At 39.8% G+C, this 14,197-nt stretch overlaps 1 protein-coding gene across 1 annotated transcript in view; it reads right to left on the reverse strand.

Annotated features, from left to right (window-relative positions):
• Nucleotides 1–14,197, reverse strand: part of LOC131248427 (K(+) efflux antiporter 5) — a 51,399-nt gene that overhangs the window by 21,196 nt on the left and 16,006 nt on the right. The window contains exons 3-7 of the mRNA XM_058248707.1: nt 11,641–11,708; nt 11,444–11,528; nt 11,235–11,296; nt 10,966–11,041; nt 10,754–10,828 (exon numbers count right to left, since the gene is read on the reverse strand). Coding sequence (XP_058104690.1) covers nt 10,754–10,828; nt 10,966–11,041; nt 11,235–11,296; nt 11,444–11,528; nt 11,641–11,708 — 366 coding nt within the window. The remainder of the gene's footprint in view (nt 1–10,753; nt 10,829–10,965; nt 11,042–11,234; nt 11,297–11,443; nt 11,529–11,640; nt 11,709–14,197) is intronic.

A 14,197-nucleotide genomic window follows, 5' to 3' on the forward strand; every position in this document is an offset into this window, starting at 1 on the left:
GGAGCCAGTCATCTTTTAGTGACCATGGATCTTTCCTCAATATTCTGAGAAGAAAAAATAGCATCCCTCATAGGAAAATGAATGCTCATGCACCTGAACAAGAAATTAGGTGGATTTTTGTCATTGGCATTTCAAATGCAGTGAAATCTCTATTCATGTGGACCCAACATTGAGCGTTGAAGACAGATAACCAAGTTGACTCAATGTTGGATAATATTTAAAACATGGATCGGATGCCAAACCACCAAAAATTTAGCTTCAAGGATCCCAGACCAACCACAAACTTTAGCCTCAGTTGCATCTGTATTAACAGCCAGTCTACAGAAAGTGAGACCAGCATTCCCTACTGAGAATCATATTCTTCAAAATGTAAATTAGAATTAACTCATGACGCATTAAGCAAGTTCTTGTGTCTAGGTAACAGAAACAGTATGGTTACAGTGGCGTCAGGTTGGCTAATGATAAATCCAAAAGGGAGAAGAGACGGCCTTGGTTAGACAATAAAGATGAAATATTATGAAATGTGTAGTTAAAATAGATAATTAGGAAGAAAATTATTTTTGATATTCAAGCAATTTTGTTTCTTAGATTAAGATTAGGAGACCTAAATAACCTTTACATGTGTCTCTTTCTACCACAAATATGCTTCAGAGCTTTTTTACCCGAAGTAACCTCTTCCCTTTTCTTTTTGTGTGTGTGTGTGTGTGTGGGGGGGGGGGGGGGCGGTGGTTTGATTTTGATTATTTCATTAGCAGGAACCCTGCAACAAAAGAACAAAGAACAAATACAAACCACCCCATTCCTGAATAAGCCGGAAAACCTTACTACAGACCCCAAAGGTTCTTTCCTATACCTGAAGCATCACTCATTTTTTCAAGACATCTGTTTGTTTTTCCTTCCCGTGATAATTATCCCACACTACGCATGTGTTTCCCAATGTCCTCCCAATTAGGATTGTTGGCACTTTCAAATAAATAAATAAAGGATTGTCGACATGGGAAGTTCGAAGTTCGGACATTTTTTTAATTAATGAAATGGATGTGCATTTGTTGACTTAGATAGGGTCCCCAGTGAGTTAGTCTAGTGAGTGTTGGGAAAGAAAGGAGATTCAAGAGGATATGTTGACATGATTAAGGATATGTATGAACCTGTGAGGGAGCGACAACAAATGTGAGGACCACTAGTCAAGGCGTTCCGTATCCGTTACGATACACCCGTAAAGGCCGATACGTATAAGTAATGGCCACGACCGTTATGCGATACGGGGGTGAAACGGGGCAATTGATTTTGTGGAACCGTATCGGCCGTTACGGGGCATAACGACCGTTACCCCTGTAACGGTTGAAAAACGGCCACTTTTTTTTTCTATTTAAATCCATTCACGCCGCCTTTTTTTTTAATAACTTTTCTCATTCCAAAAACTCTCCTAGATCATTTTGCAAGTAGATTTTGACCACTCTTATTATAATTTTTAATATTAAAATCATAGATTGAAGTGATTTGAGCGAAAAGAAGCTCCGATGGCCTTTTTTTCAAAAAATTGAAAAAATAGTATTTATGCAATTTTTCTTATTTTTAGTTTTAATGCTTGATTGTGATGTGTAAACATTATATACATATAATCATGTTCACAAATTCACTAGACAGCCTGATAAACACTCTCACCAAAGAGTGGACCATTACACTACCATAAACATGTTCAAAACAAAAAAGGAATACATATTTGGAATATTTACATTATTCTTGATTTTCTAAATATTTTTTCAGAATTTTTCGGACAAAAAAAAAAATTTCAACTGTTATGGTGGTCGTAACAGCCGTTACGCCCCCGTATCGGCCGTTACAGCCGATACCCGCATCGGTAATGGTGGTGACTGTTACGGCCACCATTACCGATACGGAATACCTTGCCACTAGTGGAGAGATAAGTAAGTTCTCAATTACTATAGGCTTGCACCAAGGGTCAACATTGATCCCGCATCTTTCTCATTGGTTATGGACGATTTAAAGGGGCATTTAGAGGAAGATATCCATGGTGCATGTTGCAAAAGATATAGTTTTGATTAACAAGACAAGAGAGGGAGTAAACACAAAGCTAGATTTATGGAGTGTTGCTTTAAAACCTAAAGATTTTAAAATTAGTTGAACTAAAACAGAGTGTATGGACTGTGATTTTAGTTAAGGTAAATTTATGGACTGTGATTTTAGTAACATGATGCAGGACATGAAATTCAAATATGATGTGCAAGATTTTCAGGCTTTAGATCACGTTAGTTCAAAAACAATTACACAAAATTCCATACCCCACACGAAAGTTCAAGCATTCAATCAAGGAGAATCTATGCAGGCCCAAGCCTAAACAAGCTAGGGTTGGATCAATCAAAATTATAGACCAAACAATAATCAAAGGAGGGTAAATTCATCCACACATACATAGAAATAATTCTCCAATCCAAGGGTTTCACAGATTTCAATTCGAGAAACCCTAAGGTTTAAAAAAAAAGGTATAAAATTAGAGATTTGAATAATTTAGGGTTAGGTTTAGAGATTTTGGGTGAAAGAGGAGTGAAAGGAAAGAGAGACGAACCAGATAAGTACCGCACGTGTGGACAGCAGCAATGGCCCAAACGCACGTGCGTGTGATCCCAGCCGCACGTGTGTAGGGCCCACTATTCAAGAAAATGCCAGCTTAGCCCTGGTCGGCCAGGGTTGGACTTCAAAACTCCCAAATTTCAGCTCAATCCAATGCACAGTTTGTGCATGGTGCTCCGCTGAAGTTTCAACCCTCCTGCAAGGCCAGATTTTGGAAATCTGTTGTAGAGAGAAAAACGGCTGCAATAGAGAATAGATTTGAAGCGTAGATGATTGTAGGAGAAAAGAAATATGGATGGAAGAAGGTGGAGGCGAATCAGGATAGGTGTGGCTTCGCACTACAGTAGTCAGCTCTTCGAAGAAGGAAGGGATTCACACCCAATTAGGTTTTCACAACTCAAAGAGGAGCAGGTAAAACACAGAAATTTTATTAATCTTCCATATATATATATATATATATATATATATATATATATATATAAAAACCCTACAAGGGGTTGCCTATTTATAAGAAAAACCTACACCCCAAATGTCGCGCCATGTGCGCATACTATTACTTAAAGACGAAGTAATAAAAAATAATAACTAATCAATGCAATTTAAACCATTCATGGTGTTCCTAATAACGGTAATAAGCAAAGCTCAAAGTCCTAGGTCACTAAGGGTAGTAGGCCACGATCATGAGATCCAATGATGGGTTCCACATGATGATCGGGTCCACTCCAAGGAACCAAAACAGTCCTCTAACTAGGAGGCCCTCCATGGATGTCGTTATCGATCCAGATCGAAGGTGGGGCCCTCTTTGCGTACGTGCGTAAGGGAGGCGTACGTGTGCGCAAGATGTCCCCATCAACTCTCCCCGGCTATGAAGATTTCGCCACTAGCGAAACAAAACTCCTGAACCGCTCCAAGATGTCAGGATCAAGTCTTTGAAGCTCCTCCTCAGTGAGCCACGTACTGTCTGAAGCTAGGCATGACTTCCACTTGACCAGGAACTTTTGAAATCCGCCATCTGACGTCAATATTATTTGATAGTCCAGAATATTATCTATCTCCTCTCTGGGTGTGGGAAAGGTAGGTATGGGAGGTAGAAGCTGGGAAGATAGGTCGGGAGAGGACCATGGATCAAAGGAAAGGTCTGGGGAATCAGGATGGTTAGGTGATAGGCTGGACAATATATCAGTGGTCCCATGAAATGCAACTAGATCCTCCACATTGAATGTGAAACTAATTCTCATGTAAGGTGGAAGATCTACCACATACGCATTGAGCCCGTTTCGTTTTATAATTTTGAATGGTCCAGCGCTACGCAAGTGTAATTTATGAACGACTCCCTAAGGGTACCGCTCTAGCCTGATGCGGACCATCACAGAGTCCCCTACATTGAATTCCTTGAATCGTTTATGTTGATCTGCAAAAATTTTGTAATGTTCATTACTAGTAGTAATCTTTTGCCTGATTTCTTGATGCAATGAGTGAATGTGATACTCAAAAGACTCTGCAGACTCTGATGACCTATGGAACAGTGACATAGGGACAAGAAATCTTGGAGCGGTTTAGGAGTTTTGTTTCGCTGGTGGCGAAATCTTCGTAGCCGGGGAGAATTGATGGGGACATCTCGCGCACACGTATGCCTCCCTTACACACGTACACAAAGAGGGCCCACCTTCGATCTGGATCGATGACGACATCCATGGAGGGCCTCCTAATTAGAAGATTGTTTTGGTTCCTTAGAGTGAACCCGATCATCATGTGGAACCCATCATTGGATCTCATGATCGTAGCCTACTACCCTAGGTGACCTAGGACTTTAAGCTTTGCTTATTACCGTTATTAGGAACATCATGAACGGTTTAGATTGCATTGATTAGTTGTTATTTTTTATTACTTCGTCTTTAAGTAATAGTATGCCAACATGGCGCGACATTTAGGGTATAAGTTTTCCTTATAAATAGGTAACCCCTTGTAGGGTTATATATATGTGTGTGTGTGTGTGTGTGTGTGTGTGTGTGGAAGATTAATAAAATTTTTGCATTTTACCTGCTCTTCTTTGAGTTATGAAAACCTAATTGGGTGTGAATCTCTTCCTCCTTCGAAGGGCTGACTACTGTGGTGCGAAGCCACACCTATCCCAATCATGGTGTCCCGTATCAGTATCAGTTGGCATAACGGTGCCCTCCGAAACCAATACGGATACGGGGGCGTTACGGGGGCATAACGGCCCGTAACGGCGCAATTTTTTTTTTACCAAAAAAATATGAAAAAATATGGATTAAATCCAAAATATTCTAAGCATTCCAAATATGCATTCATTTATAAATTGGAACATGTTTATGGTGGTGTAACGATCCACTCTTTGGTGAGAAGTTGTATCGGACTGTCTGATTAATTTTTTAACTAGGTAACTTGAATATGACTACAAAATTCATATATTTAATTTTTTAAATATGTAATTTATATACTTAACATCTTAATATCATTTCTCCCAATAGTTCTTTAAAAAAATGAAATTAAATTCAGATAGATGGCGTTGCCAATTTGGGGCTGACTTGGAGGACCAATTTATTCTCCAAATCAACCTCAAATTCATGCCATTTATTGTCATTATCCCACTTATAAATTGGTGGACATTTATTGGATAGTGAATCATAAAAAAATAAAATCAAATCAAAAGGCCCTATTTTAAAAAATAAAAGTTTACAAATTAACAATTAAAACTATTCAAATAATTTGATTTTGGCATTGTGAGTTAGCAATTGCAGTCCATAATTTAATTGTCAAATTTCAAGTTAATATGTCTCGTGTACAATTTTTTAAGGCTTGAATTAGGAAGGACTCTGATGTAAAGTGCAGCACACGTGTCAAAGTTTTTTGGGCCTCACCCGTGATGAATGTGTTATATCTACACCATACATCCATTTTGCCAAATAATTTTAGGGCATGAGCCCAAAAATAAGGCACATTCAAAGCTCGGGTGGATTGCACCGTAAGAAACAATAATAATTAAACATTCACCGTTAAAAATTTATTGGGGGCTAGAAAAGTTTTAGATCAAGCTGACATGTGTGTTTTCCCTTCATCCACATCAATATGACCCAATTAATAGGTTAGATTGAAAATAAACATTACAGTGGACTTTAGGAAATTTTTAATGGTGAGCATTCTATAATCACTATTTCCTATGGTGTGGTCCACCTAAGATTTGGATATTACTAATTTTTTGAATCCTGACTTAAAATGACGTGGCAAAATGGATGGACGATATGGATAAAATATATATATTATGGTGGGGCCTACTCGGGTCTGATCTGATTGGATGGAAAATAAACGTTACCGTGCGCCCTACAAATTATTTAACCGTGAAAATCATTATCCCTGCTGTTATTTTTGGTGTGGTCTAGATGATCTCTGGATATAATTCATTTTTTGGCGGGTGCTCTAAAATGATCTCTGAAAACAAGTGAATGGTGTAGATGTAATAAATACATCACTGTGGAGCCCATATAACTTTGATCTCCTTTGAACCGTTCGTACAACTCGGAGCTCTAGGAGTGTTAGCGCTCGTCTTTGCGTGACACGTACCTACAGCAGTCAGCTGCTGCAAATATAAAAAAAATGGAGAGAGGGAAACGAAAAGAAAAAAAGAGGGAAAGAAAGAAAAGAAAAAAAGAGGGAAAGAGGGAAAGAAGAGATTGAGAGAGCGAGAGAGAGAGTGAGAGAGAGAGAGAGAGGAAGAAGAAGAACAGGAAGCAGCCGCAGCCGCAGCTGCTCGAGAAGAAGAAGAAGAAGAAGAAGAAAGAGAAAAAGAAGAAGAAAAGAAAGGAAAAAAAGGTGAGGTTTTTTTTTTTGTTTTTTGTTTTTTTTTTTTTTAGGGCTCGTAATAGCCGTTACGGGTCTGTAACGGCCGTTATGGCCCGTAACAGCCGTTATGGTCACAGAAATCCATAACGGCCGTTTCGACCCCGTATCGCGTAACGGGTCCCACCGTTACCGTTACGTATCGGCCGTTACGGCCGATACGTAACCGATTTGGGATACCCTGATCCCAATTCGCCCCCACCTTCCATCCATATTTCTCTTCTCCTACAAAGATGTTAGGATCAAGTCTCTGAAGCTCCTCCTCAGTAAGTCACGTACTATCTAAAGCTGGACGTGACTTCCACTTGACCAGGAACTTTTGAAATCCGCCGTCTGACGTCGATATTATCTGATGGTCCAAAATATCATCTATCTCCTCTCTAGGTGTGGGAAGGGTAGGTATGAGAGGTAGAGGTCGGGAAGATAGGTCGGAAGGGGCCATGGATCAAAGGAAAGGTCTGGGGAATCAGGATGGTTAGGTGACAGGCTGGACAATATATCAGTGGTTCCATGAAATGCAACTAGATCCTCTACATTAACTGTGGAACTAATTCCCATGTAAGGTGGAAGATCTACCACATACGCATTGAGACCGTTTCATTTTATAATTTTGAATGGTCCAGCACTACACGGGTGTAATTTACGAACGACTCCCTAAGGGTACCGCTCTGGCCTGATGCGGACCATCACAAAGTCCCCTATATTGAATTCCTGGAATCGTTTATGTTGGTCTGCATAAATTTTGTAATGTTCGTTACTAGTAGTAATCTTTTACCTGATTTCTTGATGCAATGAGTGAATGTAATACTCAAAAGACTCTGTAGACTCTGATGGCTTATGGGACAGTGACATAGGGAGAAGATCAATAGGTTTCCTAGGTTTATAACCAGTAACGACTTTAAAAGGACTTAAACCTATGGACCTATTGACAGAACTACTAAACGCAAACTCGGCTATAGGTAGTACGGTGTCCCACGTCCTGGTGTGTTGTATATCCCTCATAAGGAGGAACTCGTCTGGTAGATTATCAGGAAAGACATAATAAAACTCATCCACTACCGGAATGGCCTCAGTGGGTAACTCTACACTAGCCTCTGGTGCACTCTCTCTAGCCACAAGGTCGTACATGTCGTACCACTCAAAATAGTGGTCTTGATGTCCCTCACGGAGTGGGTGCACGAGTCCGCGTCCATAACTGATTTCTTGGCCACCTCCATTCTTTGGTCTATCCTCCTGACCACCTGCCTAAGATTGGGCATCTTTCCCAATGGTGGGGTTTGCCCTGGCGAAGGTCTCTAGTTGGGTAACGCGCACAACAAGTTGTTCAAAGCGTTGGTCCATACGTTGTTCCAAGCGCCTACCCAAAAACTCAAACTGTTGGGTCAACTTGTTCATTGACTCTTTCAATTGCTTCATGTTTAGTGTAGGGTGCAAGCCAAAATCATGATCAGTACGTGTGGGCATACAACTACTAACCCAATCTAAGGACCTTCTACTGCGACTATATGAGCCTAGATAGGACTAAATGCTCCTATAGGACTCTATATGGAGAAAACGACACAATATTACTCAATTTCTAACAACCTATCTATCAAAAAAAATAAAAATAAAAATAAAAATAAAAAATTGTCAACAGAAAATCCAGCAAAGATATATGCGGATTTTCTGACAACAAAAAAATTCAGCAGCTTATATCAGAAATTATGGACCTCTAAACAACTCTATATGATGATACTTAATGCATAATGGACACAAATAAACTAAACCCTAAACATGTAATGCATTCCCCTATAAAAACCTCGTTCTCTGATACCAAATTTGATGCAGGACATGAAATTCAAATATGACATGCAAGATTTTCAGGCTTTAGATCACGTTAGTTCAAAAACAATTACACAAAATTCCATATCCCACATGAAAGTTCAAGCATTCAATTAAGGGGAATCTATACAGGCCCAGGCCTACACAAGCCAGGGGGTTGGATCAATCAAAATTATAGACCAAACAATAATCAAAGAAGGGTAAATTCATCCACACATGCACAGAAATAATTCCCCAATCAAAGGGGTTCACAGATTTCAATTTGGGGAACCCTAAGGTTTTAGAAAAAAGGCATAAAATTAGGGATTTGAATAATTTAGGGTTAGGTTCAGGGATTTTGGGTGAAAGAGTGAAAGAGAGGAGAGATAAACCAGATAAGTACCGCACGTGTGAATAGCAACAATGGCCCAGACGCACGTGCGTGTGATCCCGACCACAAGTGTGTGGGGCCCACTATTCAAAAAAAGGCCAGCTTGGCCCTAGTCGATCACGGGTGACTTCAAAACCCCCAAATTTCAGCTCGATCTGATACACGGTTTGTGCGTGATTCTCTGCTGAAGTTTCAACCCTCCTGCAGGGCCAGATTCTAGAAATCTGCCGTAGAGAGAAACAGCTGCAATAGATAATGGATTTGAAGCGTAGATGATTGTAGGAGGAGAAATATGGATGGAAGAAGGTGGGGGCGAATCGGGATAGGTGTGGCTTCGCACCACGGTAGTCAGCCCTTCGAAGAAGGAAGGGTTTCGCACCCAATTAGGTTTTCACAACTCAAAGAGGAGCAAGTAAAACGTAAAAATTTTATTAATCTTATATATATATATATATATATATATATATATATATATATATATATATATAAACCCTACAAGAGGTTGCCTATTTATAAAAAAAACTTATACCCCAAAAGCCGCGCCATGTGCGCATACTATTACTTAAAGACAAAGTAATCAAAAATAACAATTAATCAATGCAGTCTAAACCGTTCATGATGTTTCTAATAACGGTAATAAAAAAAAAACTTGAAAGTCCTAGGTCACCTAGGGTAGTGGGCCACGATCATGAGATCTAATGATGGGATCCACATGTTGATCGGGTCCACTCGAAGGAACCAAAACACAATCCTCTAACTAGGAAGCCCTTCGTGGATATCGTCATCGATCTAGATCGAAGGTGGGGCCCTCCTTGCGTACGTGCGTAAGGGGGGCGTACGTGTGTGCGATGTGCCCCCATCATAACAATAGGAGTGTAAACAAGGAATTAGTTAAGGTTGCTGACCAAGATGTTCCCCACAATTATCACTTTTGATATTTGAGGTCAATAATTCATGAGAGTGGAGAGATTGACAAGGATGTTGCCCATAGAATTCAAGCTGGGTGGAAGGAATGAAGATGTATCTCTAACGTGTTATGTGATCATTGTGTACCACTCAAACTGAAAGGAAAATTCTATAGGATAGCTATAAGACTAGCCACGATTTATGGCATAGAGTGTTGGGCAGTTAAGGAATAACATGTTCGTAAGACGTGTAGCTAAAATGAAGATGTTGAAATGGATGAATCACAAGATGAGGAAGGATAGAATTGGAAATGAATGCATTCGAGGGAACTTAGGAGTATCACCAATAGGTACTAAGATAAAGGAAAGTAGACTTAGATGGTCTGGTCATGTGCAACAGAGAACATGAACTATGCTGGTTAGGAGTGAGTTGGTACAAGTTCAAGGCTCTAAAAGGGTGAGGGGAAGAGCCAAAAAGACGTGTGGAGATAGTAAGAAAAGACCTTGATGACCTATGGTCTAACTGAAGTTATGGCTCTTGATAGAGTGGAATGGTGAAATAGGATTCATGTAGCTAACCATTAGTTGGCCTAAAGCTTGGATAATGATAATGATAATGATAATGATGGATGTGCATTTGTGTATATGTGAGTGTGTTCTAGAACCCAGTAAAAAGGGAAGGTTGATGTCCAGTGGGCAGCTGATTGTAAAAAATTTCGCCAATCTACCATTTCAAAGCCAACGTCGAATTTTTGGAGAAATTCTACAATGAAAACAATGACAATCATGCTGATCTGTGTGTATGAATAAATGAATGCATATATGTATGTATGTTATAGCACTTCAAAAATCAAAAATTATATCCATTAATAGTAGAAAAAATCATATCGCATAAAAATAGAAACATAGTTATGTATTGATGTGGCAGTGCATCTAGATGGGTTTCGTCAGCAACAGCATATCTGAACAACCTCATACAACATAAAAGTTCTTTACACAAACAGACTCGTGTTAGCTAAATGGCACTTACAAGAGGTCTATGCTTGCAATAGCTTTTTTAAGGCCTCATTTATCATGACTGAATTGAAAAAATAAAAAGCAAATGAACAACATTTGTATGGTAGTTTTTAAACATAATACATTCTGTGATAGCTCTGAACCCAACCCCCCAAAACAAAACATAAAAGAAGCAGCAGCAGCAGCATACCTGTACCATTTCACTGACGAAATTCAAACCCCCGGGTCCAATAAAAGACCCTGCAAGGAGATAACCAACAATGACCTGGCATATGAAGCCATTAAAAAATGGTGAGCTCCAGAGATAAGGACCAAATGACTAGAGAAATAGATTTTGAAATGAGGGTTAAACCCCACAGAACTACAACCATGACTCAAAACAAATGGTATAAGAGTACTTACTGGTTGTCCCACACACGAAAAGGCAATTCCACCGATTGTAGCAGAGACGATTACAACCACCAAGTCTGAAATGAACCTGCAGAGATACATTTTGATAAAAATAAAGCACAAGTTACAGGAAGGAAGAATTCGGGTACAGGCTACAAAAACCTTCCCATAAGGTTCAACATTGATATATTCTAGTATTGCCATTTCATGATATAACACAACGCTACAGATCAACGTCATCTAAAACATTGAGTGACTAACACAAGATAAATCAGACAAACCTTAAATCTACTTGAAACACTGGATACTTGGACTTCCGATTGGACATTATGAATACATTGTCCTGTCATGAAGTAGAAAGGTGAGTATGAAGAAAATCTTAAAATGGTAATTGGATAACGGTTACTTGGAAGCAATAATATCTTAGCCTTCTTATTAAGACCGTGGTTTCTTGTCCAACAGTTGATCCCCAAGCAATGTCTAAATTTACCTTTTTATCTATCAAGGTTGTATCATCATCAGAGCCTTCATTTTCAATGGTGAAAACGTCTTGAAGCTGAAATGATCTAGTACCACTGCAAGAGAAAACATTGCTGCCATAACTACAAGAACGATACCCTCCATTCTATGAAATCAAAAGAGGAAGTAAATTGCTCCTTATCAATTAAAAAGTACTGATTTCCTTACTTTGCCTCTTGTGTATCATTTTTCTTGGACTTCTCATGAGTAACTCTAGCTACAGTCTCTAATACAGCCTGCAAAACATGGGCAAAAGAACTCAGCAAAAATATAGAAGGAAACAAAGAAAAATAATCTGAATAGCCACTCCAAGAAAGGAAGGTAAAAATAGTATATGGATAATGGTTGAAAAAATGGGACCACTAAACTGCAAGATGGTAGGCTAGCTTTTAAATGAGAAAACCAGATGCTGCTAAAGATATACGACTTATGCAGATATATAGCATGGTTCCCTAATTAGATTCATTCACAATCTACTAGTATGCTCTATTTCAGCATTAATGTCCATAACACATTAAGACTAAATGATGTGGCCCTTAATTAACTGCTCTTTTTTCTTCAGCACGTGCTTTGGACGTGCACTCATGAGTCCTAACCGGCTGCTCTCCTCCCAGGCAGAGCTGTACACGAGTCATCTCGGTCAGCTCGCTCGATTCGACTCGGAAAAGCTCGACTCACCTCGACTCGAAACTGGATTTGGACTGAGTCAAGCTAGGTTTTGGAGCTCGAAAAAAATTCGAGCCGAGTTCAAGCTTGCCCAAGCTCAACTCGACTCGGCTCGAACCCTGACTAGAATTGGCTCAGTGACTCAATCATTTTGATCTTGATGCTACTCAACGAGTATTTGACGAAATGCCTCAAAAAAGTGTTATTTCTTGGACTCGCCTCATATCAGGGTATTCTCGAAATGGGTATTCGAGAGAAGATTGAAGAAATAAATCCCCACATAAAAAAATATATATATATAAAATAAAAATAAAAAAACCTTCACATTTTAGGACTGACCTTATATCTTGATGTTGATGCTACTCACCGAGGGTTTGACAAAATGCTTGCAAAGTGCTCTTAGCCTCTTACTGATTTGCATTCGAAGTGTGGGAGATTGAAGATGCAATATGTTTTGAGAAAATGTCGCATAGGCTCGAACTTGACTCAAGCTGTTGACCAAACCAAGCTGAGCTGGCCAATCAGGCTCGAGGACCGAGCCAAGCTGAGTTCGAGCTAGTGTTGGCTGTTGGCCGAGCTGTGCCAAGCTCGACTCAGTTCGACTCGTGTACGGCTCTGCTCTTAGGTTACATAGAAAATCAGTTTTCAAAGGATTGCCTTGTTTTCTTTTTATTTATTTTTTAAATGTAAGTCTCTTTTTTTTAAGATAATGAAAACTTCATTAAAGCAAAGCAAAGAAGAAACAGAAGCTATAAGACCAAGCCGCCGAGGTGGCAACCCAGCTACAACCCAAGAAAATAGATATTATAGTCCTTGAGCTTTTAGAGACATTGGCAACCCATTCAACAACTAACATCCTAGCCCTTAAAGAAACACTTTCTGCCCTTTTGCAATCATTTCTAAAGCATCTTTTTTTCTTCCCAAATGGCCCCACCAAATTGCTAACAAAGACATTCTCCAGAGAATCTTCATAGGGATTTACCAAGAAGAGACCAGATTTGTCCCATTTCCAAAGCAAATTATCCGACATTGAAGGGTCTAGAGAGTAGAGTTGGATACGCTCCAAAAGGGCCACAAAATCATCCACTTCTTCGTCTCAAAGAAAACGCCTACAAGGAGGCTCCCAAACCACCACATTCCCAAGAATAGAGAAGCAATCTGCCACTATCACAGAAGTATTTGAAGCGAGACGAAACAAATAGGGGAAAATCTCCTTCAAACGAGTGGGACCCACCCACACATCTTCCCAAAAACAAATTTTCTCACCACTACCTAGGGAGAACCCAATGCCTTCTTGAAATTTTGATTTCACTAAACTCACACCTTTCTATAAGGTCGATGCTCTAAAAACATGTTGAGATGTGGAGCCACATCTAGACAGGGCCGCTCGACCAGTCGAGTGCCCTGCTCGACCGGTTGAGTGGCCCGCTCGACCAGTCGAGGGCTGGTTAGACTCAAATTCCAGCGAGCTATGTTTTTTGGGGTCCAAGGTGCTCGACCGGTCAAGGCCCCTGCTCTACTAGTCGAGGGTCCGCTCAACCAGTCAAGGTTACGCAGATTCGTTTCCGGATTTGACGCGGACTGCGGATTTTTTAGTCGGTTTTCGCAAGGTGCAAAAGGAAAGTTGCTTAAACTATAAATAGGGGTCCCTAGGGCTTTTCTAGGTATGATGAGAGTTATTCCAAGGTGTGGGCAAAGGGTTTTCTCTGGACTTCCAAGGGAGAGGTTAGTATATTGCCTTGTAATATTCGTTTTTCTTCATAGTGGAAGTTTGCATCCGTGGTTTTTTTACCCTTATTGGGGTTTTTCCACGTATATCTTGTCTTGTGGTTTGTGTGGAATGCTTTAATTCTTTTTCTAGTTTATATTTCTTCTTGTTTATCATTTGTGGGTGAGACCAGAGATTGGATCTCGATTCACGATGTTGTTGGCGTACTATGCAACAACTGGTATCAGAACTATTGGTTTAGTTCTATTAAGAGCGATAACAGAAGAAGGGAAGACTAGAATTGAGAAGTTTGATAGTTCAAACTTTGCCTTCTGGAAGATGCAAATGGAA

Source organism: Magnolia sinica, chromosome 6 (genome assembly GCF_029962835.1).
Source record: "Magnolia sinica isolate HGM2019 chromosome 6, MsV1, whole genome shotgun sequence".
Taxonomy (NCBI): Eukaryota; Viridiplantae; Streptophyta; class Magnoliopsida; order Magnoliales; family Magnoliaceae; genus Magnolia; species Magnolia sinica.